The sequence below is a fragment of the Lucilia sericata genome, unplaced genomic scaffold (assembly GCF_015586225.1).
Source record: "Lucilia sericata isolate MDLA Ls3-8-SP2 unplaced genomic scaffold, ASM1558622v1 Contig000051F_arrow, whole genome shotgun sequence".
NCBI classification, from domain to species: Eukaryota; Metazoa; Arthropoda; class Insecta; order Diptera; family Calliphoridae; genus Lucilia; species Lucilia sericata.
The window spans coordinates 37,915-63,488 of NW_023994087.1; the positions used below are offsets into that span (position 1 = coordinate 37,915).

Consider the following 25,574-nt stretch of genomic DNA (forward strand, 5'->3'; position numbering starts at 1 on the left):
CTGATTTTTAATGAAAAGAAGAAGTATTGACCAGTTTAAGTTTTGAATTTGGACTTTAAGGATCTCCGGGTTCATGGCCAGAGGTCGCCAATTAAATTTTGTATCTTTGCAAATACTATTATTAAGCATAAATATTAAGCATTTTTGGATACTCTTTCTTCAGTAGGACAAGGTAGTTATTATCTTTAAATTTTTAAAGAAAAAAATCAAGCACAGAAAAATATCGGAGAACAATTTCAAATATTCAATTTTTATTGTTTTGAACTAGATTTTTATAAAATTTATGTTTTTTAAATCATTGATTTTTATTTCATTTGGTATATATATTTTTATATAATTATTGTTTCTTGATTTTTATTTTTTGCAAAAAAATAGATGTTTTTTCTTTTGGTCAGAAATAAGTAATTTTAAAAAAACGAGCTGATTTCATTTATAGAACAATTTTTTTTGAATCGGACCACAAACGAAGAATTATGATAGTTTTAAAAATTTTACTTAACCAATATGATCTACTTTGGACCACGCCCCCAAAAATTCAAAACACTCTATAGCAAATCGTCTTTAAGTATGTAAAATTGGACTAAACGTTTAGAATTTAGATTTTTTGTGCCCTTTTTCAATTTTTTATTATATACCACTGTGCCGCGAAATAAATAATATACATATGTATGTATGTATTTAAAATCCATTAACAAGAATACTTTGTTGTTTTTCCAAATTTAGAAAAAGCAAAGATGAGTTTACAGCAAAGAAATGTTTGAAATTAATTACATATGTTGTAATATTTGTTTTCAATAAGAACAATATGTATCATTATTCGCTTATTAAATCTCAATAAATGATTTATCCTTTATTATTTGTACCTATTTCTTTTTTCATCTGGGTAGCTTAAGGATCGTTTTTCCTAGGAATAAAATATTTACAATTTTTACACTCTGTATTCATACATATGTGTTTACATAAATATGTGCACGTTCGTCTGGCGATATACATAATTTTCCTTGTGTTTTATATCTTGTTCTCGTATGGAAACGTACACAAAAACATAAATATGTATACCCTACATACACTTCTGCATTCACATCATTTTTGCGAGATAATACAAAGTTTACTATAGTTATAGCTCATTTAAAATTCGCATATGACGTTGTGTTCTTTTGTGTTTTATTTTCGGACGAATGCTTGTGTTGATGAGTTACTACTGATTTCCTTTATTTATTGTTGTTATTTTTTTATTTCTTTTTTTTTTGGACAAAATATTCATTCCTTTGCTCTGTTCGAGGATGGCAACTTAAATCTCACAAAGAAATTTTTGTGTTGAAAAATTTCGCAAAGACCAAAAAAATAAAAGAAGTACTTAATTGCAAAAGAGTAGAAAAATCCGATTAAAAAATAACTGAAGACCAAAAATAAAAAACCTGAAAATAAAATTACCAATAACACAAGAATAACTGAAAAGCAAATTTCCCTTATCAGATTTTTTATTGTAATTTAAACATCACGTACAAAAAAGTGACTCCCTTGATTTGTTCCTATACAAGTGGAATAAATACAAAGAGCGGCGTTTCATACACAAAAATTATATACTGTAGTATTTTAAATTTATTGAATCTTATTTGGAACAGTGTTGATAAATATACATAAATATCGAATGATAACATGTGTATATATTCACTATACTATGCACTAACTATCTTATTTGTTAATTTTGATATGAAACTTCCCACGTTTAATTTGTACCTATCATCAAAAAAGATTGTACTGAGATCAGGATTATTTATATTATGTATGTATTCTGAGTCATTATTTAATTCTCTATTCTCTGTTTGGTACTGATGAGAAATATCGGTCCACGATTTCAACTAGCCAATTGTTTGTTTATTGTCAATAAATAAATAATGTCAATAATAATATCGATATACATACATAAGTATGTACAATAAAATTCAGCATAAATGTAATAAATGATTGTCCAAAATTCAATTAAAATTTAGGGCACATCGTTCGATGATGGGTATAAAAGATTCGGCATTGCCGAATATAACACTATTTTTGTTTATATTTAATTTTTCTTTTATGCTTGTTTATGTGTATAAATTATGATGTTAAATATTGATAAACCATGGAGGGGTAAAAAAGGCTTAAGAATACAAAACCAGAAAGCAAATAAAAAAAACTTATAATAATTATGTATTGAAATTCACAGTTAGACTGATTAATTTTATAGAACAAATCAATCAAGTCCGGAGGTAGGTCTATGCATCTAATTTTTGTGAAATGTACATTAGAGTGACCCGAGGAACTGCCTTTTTATGAATCTAATGGAATACTTCTCAATCGATGCGAATTAATGTACTGAACACAAGAAAAGGGGCCTTAGTTCCCTACCAGCGATTTAAAATGTTAATCTCAGTACAATATATGAAAAAACTTTTCTGCATTTTTTTTTTTAAATGGTACTCAAAAATTCCGTTTTCTTTTGACTTTTATTAACAAAACCTATGTATGGACAAAATCGATTTATAGAGCCCTAATTTGTATGGGGCAGGGTTATTTCAGGGTTATATGCTTATTTTCAATGCCAATCAACAGAAATAAATATTGTCGACATTTTATAAAAATTCATATAGAGCTATTTTTGAAAATTTTTACATACTTTTTTTGTTTGAGAGCCTTCATACGAAATTCCGATGGTTTAGACAGTTCGAGGAGACCAGGCGCCATTTCTTTAACTTCAGTTGAATCGGCAGCGTTGCGAGATTTACTTATTGGATGCGTTTCACGATTTTCAATTTGTTCGCCTTCGATTAGCTTGGGTTCACGAAATTGAAATTTAATAGCATTTTTAAAGATCTATAAGTAAATAAATTAATGATTACACTGTGATACAAAAGTGAAGAAAAATAAAATACAGGGCTTCTTATATAACAATTCCATATCGTTATAGTCTATACAGTTCGAATATATTTTTTTTTGTTTTCCCCTATGACTTCTTTAACATAATTTTGATAGCAAAATATGTGAAAAAGCTCCATTTTTTAAGTTTTACCTTTGAAAAACCAATTTTTAACCAATTTTTAAATCTGATATTTTGCTTTAAGTATAAGTGTTGCTTTTTAATCAAAAAAAGAAGTGACGAGGAACATTGTCAATTTTTGTTACATGACAACCCCTTCATCTTTTGGTGTATTCAATGGTGTTATTAATGGTCAAATCTGATTCATATAATTTTTGAAATTATTAATATTTTATGAAGTATTTAGTTAAAATCTAATGTTCACTTAATATCGAACCTTTTACATATTCATGGAACTACAACATAAGAATATTTTCTAATTGATTTGCTTTAAGAAATTAAAACGGCGCAATAAATTCAAACATTTTTTGCAATTTATTTTACATATATGTATGTAGTATAAATATGTGTACATTAGAGGGGCCCAAAAAATATCGATTTTGTTTGGATGGGTCTTATTTGTTCATTAGTTTCTAGTGTTAAATATTAGTCCAATCGGATAACGGGAACCCATGCCGGAAATCGATTAAAAAGTATAAAATTGGGTAAATAAAATGATTTCTTAAAAAATTGTGCTGTTAAAATGTTCTTTTCTTAACATTTTGACCAAATCTTACCTTATAGAGAAAATTATTAAAATTTTTAAGACACTTAAAAACAAAATGGCACCATTCAAGCAAAATTCATAGTGGGAGTTTGGATGTGAAATTTTCATTCAAACGTTCTGTAATGTATTTGTTGGTCTGTTTTGCTGTAATGTTTTTCAACTTCTGGTTTATGCTTTTTCTATAATGAAAGCGGCCACAGCAGCGGCAGCAACAAATAAATGTCGGAGAGTGGGATATTGGGTACAAATAAAAAGGGTTTATAACCACAAAATTTTAATGTAAACCGAAAACACAATAATGAGGATGATGAAAACCGTGGCAGTATAGATGAATGAGCATCATGTTAAAGACGATGAGTGGTAAGTGGAAACACAAAAACAACAAAAACATCTATAATGAAATATTTAATGATGGCGTTATAAGATTTTTGTTATAATTTCTTTCCTCGAATCTGGATAAAAAACATTTTCGTTATTTTTTGGACCGCTTTTTGACTCAGAAAAATGTTTTCTCAAGTGGAAAAATGAAATGCCTCCAAGGCATTTTGATAGATGGTTAATAATGTTGATTTGTTGGTGTTGCTACTGCCGCTATTATTCAAATATACATATGTATGTATGTGTGTACATACATACGTATACATACATACACACTAAAATGTTTGGAAGGATGTAAGTATTACAAGAGAATTAATTACAACATTTCAACACTTTATTACAGTGTTAAAACAAAACAAAACAAACTGTGGTGGCCAGATACTGTGAACACGTTGAAATCTTTAAAAAGGATCTGTGTTTAATATCGTTTGTGTGTATTTCTCTGTTGGAAATTAATTGATATTCGTTCAAACTGATTTAGAAACATTGAAATTTTAGAATTAAACTTGGACAGTTTAAATATTTCATCGTATACTTAGTTTTGTTGATTTATTTATTGACTCTTAAGAAAAATCAAATTTTACCTTTTCCAAGTCTAGTCTCATTGAGTCTAATAAAGAACCACGAACTGTTCCAAATATGAAATATTGTGACATTTCCGCAAAACATTTGTTGATGTCTGTATAGAATGCTAGAAATGGAAACAGAATATTAAAATGTTATATTGTTGTATTTATTTCTTCCTACTAAACTCAAAATTTAGTAGTTTAGTAGTAGTTTAGCAAAATATGTCATATTATAACAATTTTTGAAAGATTCCCGTTTGTAAGGGAAAAATTAGGTACTGATGTTACCACCGAAAATTAAAGCTTTGTTCATTTTATGATACCGTTTCCAAAATGTTTTCCTGGGGTCGATGTTAGTTGAAACAGCAGAATAAAAAGATAATTTTTTAAGGTTTTGCCATTTTCTTATATTTCACACAAAGATAATATCAAATTTTGATTTGACTATTGATATCTAATTTTGGTGGGAAGGGCGCATAAAATGACGTTTCAAAATATTGTAAAAATCATAAAAACCTCAAAAAATTACCTCTGATTCAGCTTTCTAAACATTGACGTCAGGACATAAATTTTGAGAAATAAATTACATTTTTTTTTTCGACAGGAACATCAGCGACCCTAAAAAAATACATACATCTGTACATTAGACAGTCTTACTATGTATGTATGGAAATCAAAGACATATTTTTATTACCCCTCTCAAAATTTATTTAAAATTATTTTTTAAAGTTGTACATACATATCGTCACCTGGAATGCAAACGGCTCTCACTAACCACAAATTCAAAATCGAATATATTGCATCAAAGCAAATGTTCACAAACAAAATTGGACTCTTCGAACCAAAATTTGCGATTTTATTAACAAAAAATAAAAGGCCACAAAAAGGCTATAAATCATTTAAATATTAAAGGTAACAATTCCAACAATTGTCAACTATCATAACAAATGTTAGGTTTCACTATTTAACAATTTGTTGATTGAATAACAAGAAATCGCGTTGATAGAAACACACTTTTCAATTTAAATAGTTTTTTGCTTCTCCTGTAAAATTTTTAAAATATTAGATAGGGAAGTTTGCGTTATAGGTGACGATATGTTTGTATATCATCGAAAGATCTGCATGTGTAACTCTGTATGCTACCCACAATGTTTTGTTTGTTTCGCATAAAACATATTTACGAGCTTTGTTATACTCAAACATTATGAGTACTATCAAGTGACTACATTCAAATTAGGGATGCCAAACGGGAATTCCCGATTCCCGAAAATCCCGGGATTTTCGGGATTTGAAAGTACCGAAAACCGGGATTTTAAAAAATGAAATCCCGGGAAATTTCGGGATTTTAAAATCCCGAATTTTTAAGTATTTTTCCGCTATTTTATACATTATAAAGTACTAAATAAGATAATTTTAATAGTTTTTGGACTTAAGATGACTCTACTAACTTACAAGCTGAAATATCAAAAAAAAAAAGTAAGAGTGCTATATTCGGCTATGCCGAATCTAATATACCCACCATCAAACCGTATGCCGTAAAAGGAATGCTTTTCTATAAACATCAGGGTGATATTACTCATCAAATTTACTGATAGGACCTTATATGAGAGGTAGGGTGAATCATTGACCGTTTTTATAAAATTTTTCATAATTTTTTAGACCAATTTTGGTTCATACACTTTCCGGTAGGAAGATTTACGTTCCTATAAAAGTTTCTTAGCTTTTCGCGAGTAAGAAACTTACTTATTTCAAATTTCATCTCTACACTCGTACTTGTAAGCCAGTAATGAGCGTTAAAGTATTTATCTGGATGGGACCTTATGTAGGGGTAGGGTCAATTATGGACCGAACCACATAAAACTTGGTAAAGAGATTTTAACTCGCATGAAACATATGTGTATCGAATTTCATCGCTATTTTTAAGCCAGTAATAAGCGTTAAAGTCATTTTTTTAACGGGACCTTATATGGGGGTAGGGTCAATTATGAACCGACCCACATAAAATTTGGTAGAGAGGTTTTGGCTCGTCAGGGATTTACTAATATCAAATTTCATTGCTATACTAAATAGGCATAGATACTATCGGATATATAAAAATAACAAGTACGCAATTATAGGCGGGCGAGGCCGACCATATAACCCCATACACCAGTTATGAGAGTAAAATGTAATTTAGTTTTCATAATAAATGTATACCTCGCCTCCGATATATTCTAGCACTTTATTGTTAAAAAACTATTTTTCTGAAATATGCTTGGGGGAAGGACGCCATCATATGAGTCGATCCTCATAAAATTTGGAGGACGAATTTACGGTTACAAAAAATGTTTTATGCTGAATTTCATTGCGACAGTTCTCTTTTTAAGCGAATTGTGGACACTAATTCTTTTTTAAAGCTGTGTTTTGTATGGGGGCTCGGATCAAAAGCCCGATTATTTCAAATTTCATCAGCGTATTTTAGGACAGTATAAAACAAAAGCACTACTCCGGAGAAACCCAATATACCATCCCTACTAAGGGTATAAAAAGTGCAATAAATAGGCATTGATACTATCGAATATCTATAATGGAAGTCAACCTGTCAATAAGATGGCGAGAAGATAATTCCCTTGGTTAGTGAACACGGAATATAAGGTGGAGGAGATATAGGTGCAGTACAGGTGCTCTATGTAGCCTCGTATGGATCCCCATTACACATACTATTTAAATATTATTTGGAAACCATTGTAAATTTGGATATCATGGGTATTATTTTAGGTTTTTATTCTACTATTCAGTGCCTGGGATGGAAAGATTTTTATTCTAAGTATGTACTTTGAATTAATTTGTTTTTCTTTTCACAAAATGCTTATAGGAAAGTAAACACCTACTAAGAGTATTCATATTGCAATATGAAATAAAACGTTTTATTTTTGTCGGTAAATTATTAAGATTTTTTGAATTTTTTTTATATTTCTCGGGATTTAGAAATCCCGAAAATCCCGGGATCCCGATATCGGGATTCCGGGATTTATTTAAAAATCCCGAATCCCGGGATTTCTAAAAACCAGTCCCGATTGGCATCCCTAATTCAAATCGAGGCAGTAAACAAGTTGTTTATGTTAAAACAATACAAAACAGATTGTTTGGATCGAATGAATTGATTCAAACTTGTTCTTGAATAAATATTGAATTTTTTTAAACTGTTAAAACTACTTCCCGTAGCCCGAGTTTGCTGAAATTTAACAGTCTTGAATACAAGTGATTACAACATTCGAATATTGCAATTTAAGTTCGAAATTCTAAGTTATGTTAAAAAAATACTTATGCACTTAAATTTTTCTTTTGCCAAAAAACTAAAAAAAAATCGAAAATTCGAGCTCATGAGAGTGAATTAAACACAGTACTTGAAAAACAACAAATGTTTATTGTTTAAGTCACTCATGCAAGTCTCTAATATCGACGAACGTAACAAAGATACTTACGTATTCCGCTAACTTCTTTGCGTATCACATAAACATATTTGATGTTATTGTCAAAGTGTGAACATTTCAATTCCCCAAAGTGGCAATGCAATATTGGCGTTTTTACAAATGTTGGTATGATTTTCTGTGAAATGAATACAAAAAATTATCGTAAAAAGGTAAAACTAAATAAATATTTCATACACAGAAAAAAATTTCAGCATAAATATTATGAACTGCTTTCATTGACTAAAGTTAATAATATTCAAGAATTAATTCCTAAACGGTATGCATTTTTCAATATTTATTATTTTCAAACTTAATCTGGAAGCCTTGATTTAAGATATTACAGATTTATTTTATATTTTTCTATTTATTAAAAATGTTTGAAATTTTCTTCGGAAAAATGTTTATTTCTTAATGATTGAAAACGATGAAATGTGCGGGTAATTTGCAGGATTTTATGAAGAAGAGATAACTAAGTATATTTGCTGATGTTTTCTGGTTTTAGACTTTGTTTTTCAACATTTCAATTTCTGTTTTTTAGTTATACAAAATTCGATAATAACCAATTACTATTTACTGAATATGGAAACAGTTTAATAGATAATGGACTTTTTTCAACATTTTCCATGAATATCGTAGAAAAAACTAAAAAAAATTTTATCATGTTCAAACTCATACATTTTATAAACTTTGAATAATCTGAATGAAAATGGTTTGGGAAAAAAGGTCATGTTCGATTCATAATATTTATTACCAAATTCATTCCAGATATGAATTATTTTTTTCTGTGTATATATGTATATCTTTTTATTTAAATTCATGTGGGTTATTTTTACTTATTTCACTTCCCAAAAACTTCCTAAGAAGCGAAAAAGAAGTAGAATTTACTCCATGGAAGTACTGAAAAAGACTTGAAGAAGTGATTCTGAAGTCATTCTCAAGAAGTAATTTAAATTTTCTTTTTGAAGTTATTCGGAACTGAAATTTTATTATTATAGAATACCATAGCTGTAAAATAATGATTAATAATCGTAATCATTATTAATTAGATTATTTTTATTAAATAGGTAAAATTAATGATTAATTAACGATTATTTTAAATTTTTTTAATTAATTATTGATTACGATTAAAAATAATCTAAAAATAATCAGGGATTAATTGGAATTAATGAAAATAATCCAAAAAAAAATCAAAATTAATCAAAAAATTAGTTGATTATTTTCAAGAATTATTTTGATTAATTTTGATTATTTTCCATATATTTAGTATAATAGTAAAAAAAAAAAAACTCTAAGAAAAATTTAATTATTTTTCCGGCAATCCGCTAAAAATTACGGATTTTTTTAAGACCCATTTCGAAAAGATTGCAGTAATTTTTTTTCTAATATCTTGTACTGAGATCAAGATTTTCAATCGAAATAAACTTGATAAATATATTGTTTTCAATAAAACAGTCATATAATCGAATAGTGTGTAACTTGAAAAACAGTTTTCCATTACATGTAATGTAAAAAGATAGAGAATTGTACCAAATATATTGAAATTAATCAAAAATAATCAAAATTAATCCTTGAAAATAATCAAATTAATTATTTGATTAATTCTGATTATTTTCATTAATTTTAATTAATCCTGATTATTTTTAGATTAATTTTAATCGTAATCAATTATGATTATTTTTGAAAAATAATTTAATTGATTATTAATCGTAATCGAAATTTTACAGCTATGTAGAATACAACTAATTTGACTTAAATAATATTAACATTAATTAGGGTAATAGACACATTTAATACAAAAGCCCAAATATAATAAAAATCACATCACTTCCTCAGAATTCAATTAGTGCTACTTTTGAAGTGGTGATAAATGTTATTCTTTTGGAAGTACTTCGTTTTATTTTATTTATAGTACAGTATGCAGCGCATGTAAACCAGTAACCAGTGCTAGTAAACATTCAGTATTTTATATTTAACTTTTTTATAGGGTTCTATAAATCGACTTCCGAATAATCGAACAATCGAAAAAAGTTGAAAAGTCGACTATTCTGTTCCAAAAAATTGATAACTCGACTATCGTCTATGAAAAGAGTCGAAAAGTCGATAAGTCGAAAAGTCGTAAAAAATCGAAAAGTCGGAAAAGTCGAAAACTCGAAAATAGTAGATAAAAGTCAGAAATAGTCTTAAATTTTAAAAAAGCGGAAAAAATTCAAAAGCCCTAAAATAGTCGAAAAAAGTCAAAAAATAGTCAAAAAGTCGTAAAAAATCGAAAAGGCGGAAAAAGTCGACTATTTATAAAATACTAAAAGTCGACTTTTAATTAAATGAAAAAAGTCGAAAAACCGACTTTTCATAAAATGCAAAAAGTCGAAAAGTCGACTTTTCGTTTCAACTATAGAACCCTACTCTTTTAGCGTCTTATTCATACCAAAGTATATTAATAAAGTAGCATCACTTGAACAGCTGACTATTTTTTTTAAACTAGATAAATGAAGCAAGTTGTCAAAGTTTGTTTTGAAAATTGTTAACATTGTTTACGTCGCCATTTTTAAATTGTGTTTTGCTATTTGTTAAAATTTGTGAAAAGTTGAAAAAGTGAATTAAAAGTGGTTTTAAAGTAGTTTAAAAGTGTAATAAATTGTATAATATATAATAATATAATTAAATTGTTAATATTTTTAACTTAAAAGTAATATTTTTTATTTATGTTTTGTTCACATTGTTGTTCAAGGAAATTTTATTTTGACACAGTCTTAAATTATTCCAAAAACAAAATATATGTGGTTGTTGTAGATGTTGTACAACAAGAGATGTCGCTACTTTATTAATATACTTTGATTCATACTTAATAAAAATCTCAATGTGGCTAGTTATTTCAACATCTGATTATCCTAGGAGAAAGTTATTTGACTCTTATTAAACCAATCATGTTGACTAGAACAGTACAAAAATGAAACATACTTTTCATATAACTACTTTGGGAAACTAATGTGATGATTGCCAGTGTTGCCATAGTAAATGCTTGACTTTTAATGAATGTAAATGTTGTCTAAATGAAATACATTGACACATTTTAAAACTGGTGGGGGCGCAAGTATTTTCATATGATGAACAATTTTACATACACACGTAAATTTTCGATTTGATGTTTCAGCAAATTTCTTTTTTTCTGATTGTACGTAGTTTTTCTATATTATGGTGGTTCAAATTAACAAAAATCAAAAAGTTTAATTTTATCTTTTAAATTAAATTTGGATCTAACAAATTAAATTAAATTAAAGATATAGCAATAAGCAAATTTGTCAATTCGTCCAGATATTATTGACATCTTGCGTTGTTATTAGCTGTTTTCTCATTAATTAAAGAAATTTACTAGAAAAAATAAATCCTATATAAAGAATTTTTCGACATAAAGAAAGGGCCTGACATTATTTCATTCGTTATACCGGGAGGTGCCAGTACTTCGTTAAAATAGCATTTTCTTATTTATTTTTTAAAATTTTTTTCATAAGTATGATTAATATTTTACCAAAAAAGTAAGAACCCATTGTAGAAGTTTTTAGTCAATGACTTAAATGTCCAAAAACACTACTTCCAACACAGTGTACTGCATGAGTAAAGGTCATCACCTAAGTCCAAGTCCAAAAAAGTTAAATTCTGATGACCTTATGGGTTCGCTTTTACGTCAAATATTTGGTCAATGGACATTCTACCTCTATTCTAAAACATCATATTTTTTTAATTTTATTAACATTTTCATTGAATATTCTAAACACATCGATTTTCTTTCAATTTTTAAATGGAATAATGATAATAAATATGAAAATACTAGTACAAAAATCTTGTTTAAAGAAATAATCAAAAGGTAAATTAAATAATGGCACTGAAAATCGTCAAAATGTCGATAAATTGCCAAATCTGCAAAACTGTAATTTTACATATATTTTTTGGAAATCAGCCCAGCTCACGAATGATAATCGCTAGACGAAAATATTTTGGGAATCGTTATAAGACATATCAAGGTTAATTTTGAGAGGGTTAACAAAAACACGATTTTGCTTTCTATACAGAGTGAGTTGGTCTAATATACATACACAGGGTTGTATACAATATTTATTGCAATAATATTTTTATTCTCCTTTGGGATTAAAATGATTCTACATCAGTCTGCAGTTAATACTCGTGTGTGTTTGCAAATAATAAAGCGGTGTGGAAGGTGTGGTAATGAATTGATTTGGGATTTATAATATATTTTTGTTTGCAAAAAAGAAAAAAAGGAATAAACATACAAGATATAACAATGAAAACCGTATAAATATTTTTGCTCTAATCTTGTTTTTAATTTCATGTGGGATGTGGCATATGGGATGAGCAACACATAAAAACTCATTATTGATTTCAGTCGAGTGTTAAAATTAATTCACTTTTCATAAAAAACAACTAATTTGTTTGCACAATTACGTTTTAATTTAATGAAATGTTAAACATTTTCTTATAGAAAAGAATTTCTTGACTAATTGCATTTCGAAGTCATATCGATTTTGTGTCGAGTTTTCAAAACATAGATTTTCGTCAGAAGTTTGACTATGATGAAAATCTATTACAGAATATGGTATTTTATTAGAGTTTCTAATTTCCCGCACTTTTTCCCATCCCGGGAATTGACTTTTAAAAATTTTTATTCCCGGAAATCCCGGGAAATTTATAAAACAATTTTCGATATATGATAACCTGAAACTTTTTAAAGACACAATGTATTTTTTATAAGTTTCGATCGTTTCTGTATCATTAGAATGTGGTAAAAATTATATTTAATTTTTAAGGAATACTATTTAATTTATTTTATACATTCAATGAATATGTTCAAAAAAGAAATATCCCAGGAAAATTTCGGAACTTGTTCTAAAAACCTCTAGTTCTAGAACGAGTGCAAATATAACCATTTCAGATTCTCAAACAACAACCTTGGAACTAATGATGTCTGGAACCCGTTCTTCTAAACATTGTTTTGGTTCTAAAATACTTCTAAAGAGTTTTAAGGAATTAGTTTTTTGACACTGGTTATAAATTGATACTACACTAGTTCAAAGGAAAGTCAAATAAGTTTACAAAAAAATTTCAACAAATTTAAATTTTTAAACTTATTTTTATCGAAATAGAAAACGCACATTCATATGTATATTTCTGCATACAACTGAATTATAAGGATTTTAAATTATCCCTTATTGAATTGTAAAGGTGGAATGGAAAGTTAGCCGCTGGTTTTGTATATCCTGTACAAAAAATAGTATTATTATACGTGTGGCAGAATGATCATGAATTTTAAGTTAATAAGACATTGGTATGTAAGTTTTCGTAATAAAATTGGTACAATATTAATAATTCCTTAACGGTTTCTCATAATTGGTGCTAATCCCCTGAAAAATAACTGTTTTTAGATTAATTAAGAGTATACGTTCTCTAAAGCTTCCCTAGAACTAGTTCCGAGGTTGACAAATTCAAACAAAAATCATTGATTAAAGAACTAGTTCAGAATCGTTCCAAAGAATGAATAACGACTTCCGACTGCTTCCTCAGAAGCAGTTCCGAAGGTGACAATTTCGAACAAAAATCATTGGTCTCAACGCCAAAGTGGAACGATTACAGGCTATAATCATGCGTTCTAGAACTAGTTGTGGAACTAATACAATTTTTGCTGGGTAATTTTACATGAAATTCTAAACATTTGTTTTTAATTAGAAACGTAAATTTATGCTTCGAAACACTATCATTATCTTAATCTCCGGGAGTAAGAACCGGGTTCTAAAGTTTACTTAAGTTTGAAAAATGTCATATAATTTTCAAAACTTAAGTGTAATTTCTTCCCTTTTCGAGAGCTGTAAAACCCGCTCTAAATGTAATTTGTATATCTGATAACATTATCTTGAACGTAATTCAGGGTTTCGTCTTGAATGTTTGTTATATAAATTTAGTTTGTTTATTTTTAACAAATTTATGAAGAAATCTACAAATGGACTTTCCGAAATTTGCCGACAAAACTTTTCCGGAATTTACGAAAAAAATATTCCCGGGAATTTTTTCCCGCTTAGAAACCCTATATTTTTTACATACATACACACATATGTATGTATGTCGTATTTTAATAGAAAATTCGACAGATAGGGAAAGGTGTATTTTACTGGTGACAAAAACTTTCAAAGCTGTTGGCATCAGTAATAGCTGTAACTCAAATTCGCTAAAAAAGAAAATCTGGAACTTATGTTCGAAAATAATTATAATTATAATGTTATAATTCGCAACTTAGTTTTTTTTTTTTTTTTTTTTTTTGGAGCATTCTAATATACATTTAGTGAAACTTGTAAATTTTACAAATATATAGATGTAATAGAAAATGTAATTTTAATGAAAAACGAAATTTTAAATCTACTACATATTTCACAAAATAAAGATCATTCTTTCATTTTGAAAATTGGTGTAAAAAAGTTTTCGTGGGAAGGTTTCGAGGGATAGATGCACAGAACTTACCTTGACTTCAACATAGACTGGAGATGGTGCCAGTAAAGTCTTTCTTTTCTTTCGCTTGCCTTTTCCTTTGCCACTTTTCTTGGAACCTGCAAGTTTGTGCATTAAAGAATAACCGAAGAAATGAATAAATAGATGGATGAATTAGTAAACGAATGAATTAATTTAGCATGTCAACATTATTTAGATTAAAATAAACGTGTAAAATGTTGGCACAGAGCATAAAAAGTATTAAAAGAAATACATTCGAAATAACGAACTCAAGAGTAAGTTACAGAAACTAACCGACAGACAATTTTGCCCATTCAAATGTCCAACTTCATGTTGAGCAAAAAATTAAAAGAAAAGTAATTTATATTAAAATGAAATGCTTTTACATGAAAAAAAAAACAGAAAAATGTGTAAAAGGCAGAAATGCGAATGCATAAGATAGAATAAGAACAATTCTAACCAATCATGTCTTTTATATGAATAATCTAAATTGATGGCTGTAGTTGGTGTTCATTCATAAATGAATTTGAGCACATTCATAGAGGAGTCCACACAAATCAAGAAGAAACACTAACGTTAATGGAAAAACTTTCCCAAATTAATGACTTTTTTGTATGCAATTTTTTACAACTCTGTATGGCTTTGTCTTTTGTATGCGCTTGTGTTACTATAGATGAGAATTTGGTCTAGCCTACAAATGCGATGAATCATTGCGCGGAATTTTATTTAAATACAACTTTAGATTTGAACAGAAGAAGGACATCTATTTGGTTTCATTGCTTTGAGGAAAATTATATATATTTTGTATTGGTGTCTGTTAAAGGGTTAACGATCTTTTTTTAAGGATAAAATATGTATACTCATTTCTGTTCATATCATTAATGAGATTTTTAAATATTTATGAACGTCAAAAGAAAAAAGTAACGAAATAAAAGTTTCACAATTAAAAGAAATCTAACAATGAAAATATAAAAAAATACAAAAATAAAGTCGCATTGCACATTAATCATTTCTTATCCTTTGAAGGACGCACACACAAAAAAGAAATAGTTGAAATAAAAAGGAATCAAGTGAATCTAAATATAAATGAAATTTCAAGTGATAACGATGAAAATTTCAATTTAAACATAATTATATGTATGAGATTCCCTTCTCTTAGTTATTTTTCTATTTTTTGTTTCTTTTTCTATTTCACCACCAATGAAATAAAATAATAAGAAATTAAATATTTACCAATTTCATCATCATCCTCATCGCTAGCTAAGAGTGTTGGGAAAAGGTGTAATTTTAGTGTTAGATGTGTAGAAATCAACATTTGAATGAGATACAAATTCTTACCTGATAGAGCAGAACTCTTAACACTCTCGGCTCCTACGTCTTCAGTTGCACTTTCTATGCCTGTGTCGGTAGCTTCCATTGCCGTATTTTCTCCCGCCTTCTGTCGTTCTGTATCGGACGATTTTCCCTTGGCCTTAGACGATGGTCTTTCTCCTAATTTTTACAAATTATAGAATCATTAATGTCTTTAGTCACCAGATTTACTACTAACAGGAGAACATGTCACCAACGTCTTTAGGACCTTACCTTTAGGTTCTTTTTCAATGGCGCTTTTGACATTAGACTTGGCCTCCTTTTCCTTTGCCACACCTTTGCCTTTTCCTTTTTTGCTTTTCTTGTCTTTCTTTTCAGTTTCCGGTGGCAGTTCTGGTGGAACTTTCAAAGATAATACTTCATATTAATTTTTTTAAACCATAAAATATGAATGAAAATTGTTAAACTCTTTTTATAGAAAAAATATTTTCATGTGAAGTTAAAAATGTTTGCAATTTACTAAAAAATTAAAAAAAATATATCGTCACCTGAAACGCAAACGGCCCTAACTAACCGAAAATTCAAAATCGATTTTATTGTTGATTATAATGTATTGCATCAAAACAAATGTCCAAACAAAAAATTGGACTCCTCCGACCAAAATTAGCGAATTTATTGACAAAAAACAAAAGGCCCTACCTGCAAAAACATTTAAATATTAAAGGTAAAAAGTCCAATTTATTCATGTTTGTATACGCCATTGTCAACTATCATAACAACTGATAGTTTTCACTATTAAAAAATTGTTTATTTACTACAAATAAATCGCGTTGATAGAAACAAACTGTTCAATTTCAATAGTTTTTTGCTTCTCCTGTGAAATTTTAAAAAGTTAGATAGGGTCGCTTGCGTTTTAGGTGACGATATGTATGTATATTATACAGCATTATCTGGAGTCATATACACTTATTAGATGCACAATTATAAGACTTTCCTCAATGGACATCAACGGATACACCAAGTGTTTGTTAAGCCGGATATGGTGCCATTCGTAAAGTAAATTTAACCAATCTCTAAAAACTACGCAAGCCAAATAAAAGGAATATGAAATATATTCTTCTGCTTCAATTACACCAAATTTCTTGGGACCAACTGTCCAATTAAAATAAATATTATTTTTTAATTACATGACTTGGGAGCTAAACTATGTAATGTTAATATTATGGTGTTGAAAGTAAACCTGTTCTTAAGTAAAATATTAACGTTGGTCACGTTAATATTTTTATTTTCTTTAGATAGTCCGTATGTTTATTAGGGGATTCAATTAAAAGACTGCCTATTCTTCTCAAATATAATATCAATCAGATTAAAGAAAACCAAAAATACTCATAAGATTTTATAATTCTTTCTACCAGAGTAAAGTATTGTCCGGGATTCCAAAATAAAAATATTGAAAAATTGATTAATCGATCGAATACCCTATTGTTTATTTGTTTATTTCCATTCAAAAATATGAATGTGCAACACTTTCGTTTAAAATGATATTCAGTTTTTTTTTTTTTTTGTTAGTCATTCATTCCTTATCATACATCAAAATTCCAACAGAAAAAAGCTTGAAAAAGTAGAGAGTATTAAAGAAAAACGATAAAATAAAATCCGCAGCGACTACTTCATCAGCATCAGTCAGAAATGACTAGAAAATGAAGAACAAACAAGTTGAACATGATGTTGTCCTGTGCTCGTAGCTTAAGCATCAATGTCAACTCGACGCCTGTTTTAGAAGTTTGGAAAGTTTTTTGTTTTTGCAACTTTTTTGTTTTGCAACTTAACACTGCACTCCATCCACTCTTCGCCCCACAACACTCCACTCAGGATAATCCACCTTTCTGGTAGTTAGACTTGAACACATGCAAAGTTACTCGCTAACAAATATTGCAGAAAAGATGAAGGAGTTTTCAAATGGTTTTATCATTTCGTTAAAGTACTTAAAACAATACACAGTATTTTAGAAAGATAAGTGGATGAGATGAGTATGGAAATATGAATTTAAGAGTGTTCCAAAAGGATACCTTAAGTGTCAAACTAAGAAATTGCTAAAATATTGCAGTCGTAAAGAATGCATGCAATTGATTTATTAAAAATATTTGGCTAGAATTGCAATATGTAATACTAAGCAAATCGCTTCAATTATCATTAATGTTTGTACGGAATAAACATTAATTTTCGTATTTATTTAAAGTAAAATTACGATATTTTTTGAAAAAGCATTTTAAACGAAAAAAACCATAACATTTTCGTATATTGAAAATAAATGTTTAGCAAATCTTTCATTTCAAGAGCTCTTCAAATTGTCATTGGAAATAAACTTTATTTCTAATACAATATTTACTTATAAATTCAATTAAATTTATCTTCCTACACCCCCAACAGGCTCCAGCAAGAGAAAGTAGTTCCTTTTTTTTATTTCTATGTGTGATTTGCACGAAGATAGCCCACCCATATAACCCACCTTAACAATACGAATACATACATACACATACATAGACGCAAGTTAGAAAGCAGAAAGATATCTTAAATTACACACTTCTTATCAACAATGCACTCCAACTTACCCTCTTCCAATACGGTAATCTCCTCCTCGACCAACTTGTCATAGAAAGTACGCCAAACGTATAGAATAATTTTATTGATATCCTCGTTCTTGGTATATTTGTCATTTAAAAAACTCTTGAAATCATATAGATTTTCATAGATGGCAGCATTGACGAATTCAGGTTCATATACACCCAGCATATTTGCGATGCTGCACTTAAGCCATAAAATACGATTATCTTCCATGGTATGATGACGATGGTTACCGGGAACTTTAGGTGTTCTCCTCTAGTATTGACAATAATAATGATGTTGACGATGAAGATGATAATGATTATGTCGACTATGATACGTATGATACTTAAGTATGAATGAATGAATGAATGAGAGTATATCGTGGGTATGCAGAAATATGTATGACAATGAAATCTTTCGTTAGTGATACGATTTTTTATGATGGAGATAAGAGACACCACAATATGACAAAATGACACCAACACCAGAAGTAACGGCAACAGTACTGCCACTAGTACCTCTGCTACTTGACACAACAAAAATAAAATAAAACTAACGACGCGTATTTTTCTTATTTCAATGTGTTTGCCTTTGTCGTTCCAGTTCTCGTTGAAGTCCTGCCGATAAGCTTTAAAGTTTTTCCTTTTTTTGTTTTATATTCAATGAGACTCAAATCCCTTTTCCTCTTAGTAAAAGCTAAAGGATAAAAAAGTTGATTTAAAATAAATTAATGATGAAATATTTTCCAAATTTTCTTTGTTAAATTTTAACCGAAAAATTAACTCCATGGAGTATTTGAAATGCACTATGTTTTTCTGAAATATTTACAATTGCAACAAGAAAGTTTTCAAGTTGCGTTGAATATGTTTTCCTTTTATTAAATGCAACGCATTTTTAACCAAATATTTTATTAAAATTCGTTTTTCAATCTGCAAAAATTCACCTAGTATTAGCAACGTTTTAAATATTTAATTATAAATTGTATTTTCGAAAAAAAAAAGTTATTGATGCTCGAGCAAAGTAATACTCTTGTTTGAAAAAAGTTTTAAAATTTGAAAACAAATTGAAAGTCTGCTTGATTGTACTTCAGGAATGAAAACTCAATTTGTTTAGTTGTAGTGTGTGTATTTTTGTTTTTTTATTTACTCCAAGTCAAATTCGTTGGGGAAAATTTTAAATCCAATGTTGCCGTAGCGTTTGTTTGTTGATTTATGTTGTCACACTATCGAATATTTTAACTACAGTGTCTAACAAATAAAGTACAAATCATTTAAGTTTGAAATTTCGGCATTTAAAATTATATCCTTATACTATTCCCGAAACTATTTTAGCGTTTTGTGTACCGATATAAAATCAATAAAAATTAAATGCACAAATGTTGGTTTTTTGCTAAATACCATTATTTATTTCGATATAATAACAATATTTAAATAATATATGGAACTCCACCTGGATAGGACATATAATCGGTATAATCTTGACTATGTATATGTAGCTAACAGGCGGATGTATATTGGTCAATCTTCTTAAAATTTAATATGAACCCAGAACATATACATACATATGTATATACATATGTAGTATGTGTATCTTATGGGGTCTGAATTGCAAAGGGAATGACAAAATCAATATAGCCGTTTAGTAGTAATATCAACATATTATAATAATCACTGTTTGTACCTAAGTAGACACAATGCAGTGCTGAAGGGGTGAAATATAGAGAATAACAAATATAAACGAAAACAGAAATGCAAACACCACCCGCCAATAACATAAGCAGCGTAACCATGAGCGTATTGGTAACCAAAGCAACAAACAATCATTTGCACAATATTGCGCTTTATTGTGAAAACATCGGAATACCACAAACGCATGCATCATTCATAAAACAGCACGAAAAACAACATATGTATGTACATACATATGTATGTATTTAGAAAATACATACTTACATACATATGTACGTATGGATATAAGTATGCATATTAGGGTGGCCCCATTTGTATGGAGAAGACAATTATTTGATGTATATTTAAAGTGAATTTCGTCCTTTACGATATGAATTGTTTGATGTAAATTTAAAGTGAAATTCATCCTATACTATATGAATTGATCCTTTTGATACCAGAATTTACTAATTCATTCGAGTTATTCTAAATTTTATTATCTTATATTAATAGGTAATAGGTAAAAACGCCAGGGTGATATTTTGTCATAATAACATTTTATAATGATTTATTGAGCATTGGAGGTATGGTTGATTATGAACCGATCCTCGTAAATTTGACAATTGTTTTGGCTTCAATAAGACTTTTTATGTCGAATTGTTATAATGATATTTTTAAGGCAGTCATGTCATATGCACTGATCATCATAAGATATAACAGAAAGATTTCAGTTCCTATCAAACTTGTTTATATCGTTGCTTTACTGGAATTTCAAGGCAAGATATGAGCCTTATGGTAATTTTATAAACGGAACTTTATATGTGTGGTTTGGTCAATTATAGACCGATGATGATAAAATTTAAACATTTTAGTTCCTATTAAAACTATTCATTACGAATTTCATCGCTCTACTCGTATTTTTAAGTCATTAATGAACGTTAAAGTCATTTTCTGAAGGGGTCTTTATAGGGTGGTAGGGTTAATTATTGAAGATTCCTCATAAAATTTCGTAGAGAGATTTGGGATCGCACAAAATTTATGTTAAATTTCAAAAAAAAAAAACAAGTAAGAAATTATAGTCGGGCGTGGCCGACCATATAATACCCTACACCTTTGTCAAAAATATAATGTGATTTATTTGCCATAATAAAGCATTTAAGTAGAATTGTACCTTGCCTTAGATATACATACTTAAGCCGTTTATTGTTGAATAAAATTGTGGACAGTTAAGTGAAATTTTGATGGGGGCTTTTCATAGGGGCTAGGGTCATATGAGAACCTATTATTATGGAATTCGTGGGGGTCATCAAGTCTAGTATACAACTTGGTTATTGCAGCTTTTTGTCGTGCCATATGTGCCAAATTTCATTGAATTATCTCCAAAATTGCCGTTATTTGTTAAGCCGTTTATTGTTGAATAAAATTGTGGACATTTAAGTGAAATTTTGATGGGGGCTTTTCATAGGGGCTAGGGTCATATGAGAACCTATTATTATGGAATTCGTGGGGGTCATCAAGTCTAGTATACAACTTGGTTATTGCAGCTTTTTGTCGTGCCATTTGTGCTAAATTTCATTGAATTATCTCCAAAATTGCGACCTGTAGTTTGATTACAAGTTTTAAAAGCCCTATTCGGGGGTTCAGTTGTATGGGGGCTAGGTGAAATAATGGACCGATGGTAACCATTTTCAATAGGCTTCGTCTACGGTACCATAAAAGATTATGTGCCAAATTTCATTGAATTATCTCCAAAATTGCGACCTGTAGTTTGATTAAAAGTTTTAAAAGCCCTATTCGGGGGTTCAGTTGTATGGGGGCTAGGTGAAATAATGGACCGATGTTAACCATTTTCAATAAGCTTCGTCTACGATACCATAAAAGATCATGTGCCAAATTTCATTGAATTATCTCCAAAATTGCGACCTGTAGTTTGATTACAAAGTTTAAAAGCCCTATTCGGGGGGTTCAGTCGTATGGAGGCTAGGTGAAATAATGGACCGATGTTAACCATTTTCAATAGACTTTGTCTACGGTACCATAAACGAGCATGTGTCAAATTTCATTGAATTATCTCCAAAATTTCGACCTGTAGTGTGATTACAAAATTTAAAAGCCCTATTCGAGGGGTTCAGTTGTATGGGGGCTAGGTGAAATAATGGACCGATGTAAACCATTTTCAACAGGCTTCGTCCCTGGGACAATAAAAGATCATGTACCAAATTTCATTGAATTATCTTCAAAATTGCGACCTGTAATTTGATTACAAGGATTACAAGCCCTATTGGGGGGTTCAGTTGTATGGGGGCTAGGTGAAATAATGGACCGATCTTAACCATTTTCAATAGGCTTCGTCACTGGGACAATAGAAGATCATGTACCAAATTTCATTGAATTATCTTCAAAAAAACCTGTAGTTTGATTACAAGGTTTACATGGACGGACGGACGGACAGACGGACGGACGGACAGACGGACGGACATAGCTAAATCGACTCAGAAAATGATTCTGAGCCGATTGGTATACTTAAAGGTGGGTATAGGACCAATATTATTGTGCGTTACAAACATCAGCACAAACCCAATATACCCTCCCCACTAAAGTGGTGTAGGGTATAAAAAATCTTAAAAGGGACCATTTTATCCTTTGGTCCAGCAAGTTAAATTTTTGTGCCACCCTATTTTTATAAAACGTTCACCAGTCGAATGCCAAATGCACTCCATGCAGTTTGCAAAATTTAATTCAACAGAAACTAAACAAGAAATAAACTCGTCATGGTAGTCTCTGCATCGTCATTGATGTCTAAAATAAATTCACAAAATTCCAGACACAATACCAGAAGGGATGTGTAACCAAACAAACATCGCGGCTTTATGTCAATTTGATGATCTCAACTTTTCCTATTTTTTCTTGTTATGTTGATAAATCCCGTACACAAATATACAATTTGAAGCTCATACGTATGTATGTAACATATCGTCAGCTGAAACGCAAATGGCTCTAACTAACCAAAAATTCAAAATCGATTTTATTGTTGATACTAATATATTGCGTCAAATCAAATGTCCACACCATCAAAAATTAGACCCCTCCGACCAAAATTATCCATTTTATTGTCAAAAAACAAGAGGCCCTATATACAAAAACATTTAAATATTGAAGATAAAAAGTGCAATTTATTCATGTTTGTATACACCATTGTCAACTATCATAACAAATGATAGGTTTCACTATTGAACAATTTTTTATTTATTACATATAAATCGTGTTGATAGAAACAAACTTTTCAATTTAAATATTTTTTTGCTCCTCCTGTAAAATTTTAAAAATGTTAGATAGGGCCGTTTGCGTTTTAGGTGACGATATGTATGTAGATGTACATGTATGTATGTAACTACATACATGTTCGATACATTATTTTATTTAATACATTATGTATGCGTGACACAATGTATTTGAAGACACGTAGTCTATGTTACCAAAAATAAATTCGATTTCGAACAAATGAAAGAACCTTGAGTTCTAATTTTTTACGTAACAATTCTTCTTTGTCTTTTTCACAACAACCCAACAATGACTCCCTTTCTTCAAAATCCTGATAATTCCTATCAAAAAATTTCTGGAAAAAGTCAGAATGGGAATGTATGAAATGAATTTAAAGTTTATTTAATTTCGATTCATCATCACAGCTTTCAACTTCATTTTAAAATTTACATTTCAAGATGGGTGACAGAGCAACTCGAAGAGTGTAATTAATTAATTATACGCTTTCATTACTATTGGCTGGAGAAAAAATTATCACAATAACGTTTATAGTACAAAATATAAATTAAGGTTAGAATTAATTAAAGAAAAATTACTATAACTCGAAAACTGCATATAATATCAAAAAATTATCTTAAACCAAAATCCTGTAAATTTGATTTTCTACAAATTGACTCCTAAATCCTTAGGATGCATTAGAGGGCAGATATATTTAATATATTTATCATTTTCGTGCAATTAAGACATGATTTTGGATAATTTTTACCATCATATTTATAACAACAAGTTGATGGTCTGTGAAAATTTTTGCTTTATTCGGCATTAAAACCTGCATTTGATAAGACTATAAATGTATTAAAATGTGTAAAAGGACTCATTTCCACGGAAATTATAAACGAAGCTAAATTAAAAAAAATTTAATCGCAATGACAATAATTTTGTCTATTTTGTACAAAAAAATAAGAAAAACAAAATATCCTTTTTTATGATATTCAAGGATAAAAGACATTTTCCATTTTGTCATGTAATTTGAAATGTCAATAACGAGTAATCGAAGTCGGCTAACGGGTTCCAAAGTTATTCAGTCTTCAACATTTATAATTTATCACAAAAATACTCGACATGCCCATGTATCAACCGTATAATTTATGAATTCAATTTATACGTCCTATAAACTCATTAACTAGAAGAATGTAGTTTTTATTGCCTTTTTTGGTCGATTAATTTTGGAATTATGGTTACACTGTTATACGTTTTATCTCAAATTAGATCTATGGCACATTGAGCAATGTCTATCTATCCATAATTTCAGATAGTATCATATTTTAAATATTTAGAGTAATGCCCTAGGTAGGCAGGAAAATTGCTTCATTGCAAACCAAAGGTTTTGAGTTCGAGAGTACTCTTAAAAGTGCCAGCACGTATTCCATTCTGCTTGTGTCTAAAAATATTTTTTTTGTAATCTAAAAATATCATTTAAAATTTGATCAATAGTACAAAGAATTATATGATTATAAAGTAACGGTACTTTAGCGATGACGGTATTTCGGAATGATTGTTTTAGCGATAACGATAGATCACCCGTAGCCACACTTGATTAAAACGTTTAAATCTTTTTGAAATTATTTCAAACCAAATGTTTGACCAAATAATGTTGTATGAATTGGCTTATTTTCGGTCTGCAAAATTTTTATGTTTGATGTTAAGGTAAAAGCTTTTTCTTTGGATTGAAAAATAAAAAAAACGGGGCTTTGTCTTGTTATGTATGCATATTTATCGTTGTTTTTCTTTTTGTCTACTATTGCACAACTTGTTTGAATTTAAGGAATGACTTTTAAAAGGCTTGTAAATGGTTGACATGCAAATATACTATAAAATTACCAAAGCACAAGACCTTCAGATATCATGCAACAGTTGGATCCAACGAACATTCATACGTACACACATTAAACATAAGTATGTACATATGTATGTTTGTATATATTTGTACATTGGGGTTTGAAATTTTGATTTTTGCAAATATAATTTTACATCCCCTAATCAAAAAGAAATTGTGAAACCGCTGCTGCCAAATACTTATGGACCAGCTTTAATTAGAAAAATTCTTAAAATGATATTTAATAGAATAATCCGAGATTTGGATTCCGAAGATATCTCGAGCTTCCTTTTGAATAAAATTACGGATTTATCCGCGAACAC

General features: G+C 29.3%; 1 protein-coding gene across 1 annotated transcript in view; it reads right to left on the minus strand.

Moving 5' to 3' along the window:
* LOC119615970 (dynein heavy chain 10, axonemal-like) overlaps positions 1-18,678 on the minus strand; it is a gene marked incomplete at its 3' end in the record, with an annotated part of 55,390 nt that extends 36,712 nt beyond the window's left edge. The window contains exons 1-7 of the mRNA XM_037972043.1: positions 18,453-18,678; positions 16,114-16,242; positions 15,868-16,020; positions 14,542-14,627; positions 8,032-8,155; positions 4,586-4,692; positions 2,657-2,853 (exon numbers count right to left, since the gene is read on the minus strand). Of these exons, the coding sequence (XP_037827971.1) occupies positions 2,657-2,853; positions 4,586-4,692; positions 8,032-8,155; positions 14,542-14,627; positions 15,868-16,020; positions 16,114-16,242; positions 18,453-18,678 (1,022 nt within the window). The remainder of the gene's footprint in view (positions 1-2,656; positions 2,854-4,585; positions 4,693-8,031; positions 8,156-14,541; positions 14,628-15,867; positions 16,021-16,113; positions 16,243-18,452) is intronic.
* Between the last annotated feature and the right edge of the window lie 6,896 nt (positions 18,679-25,574).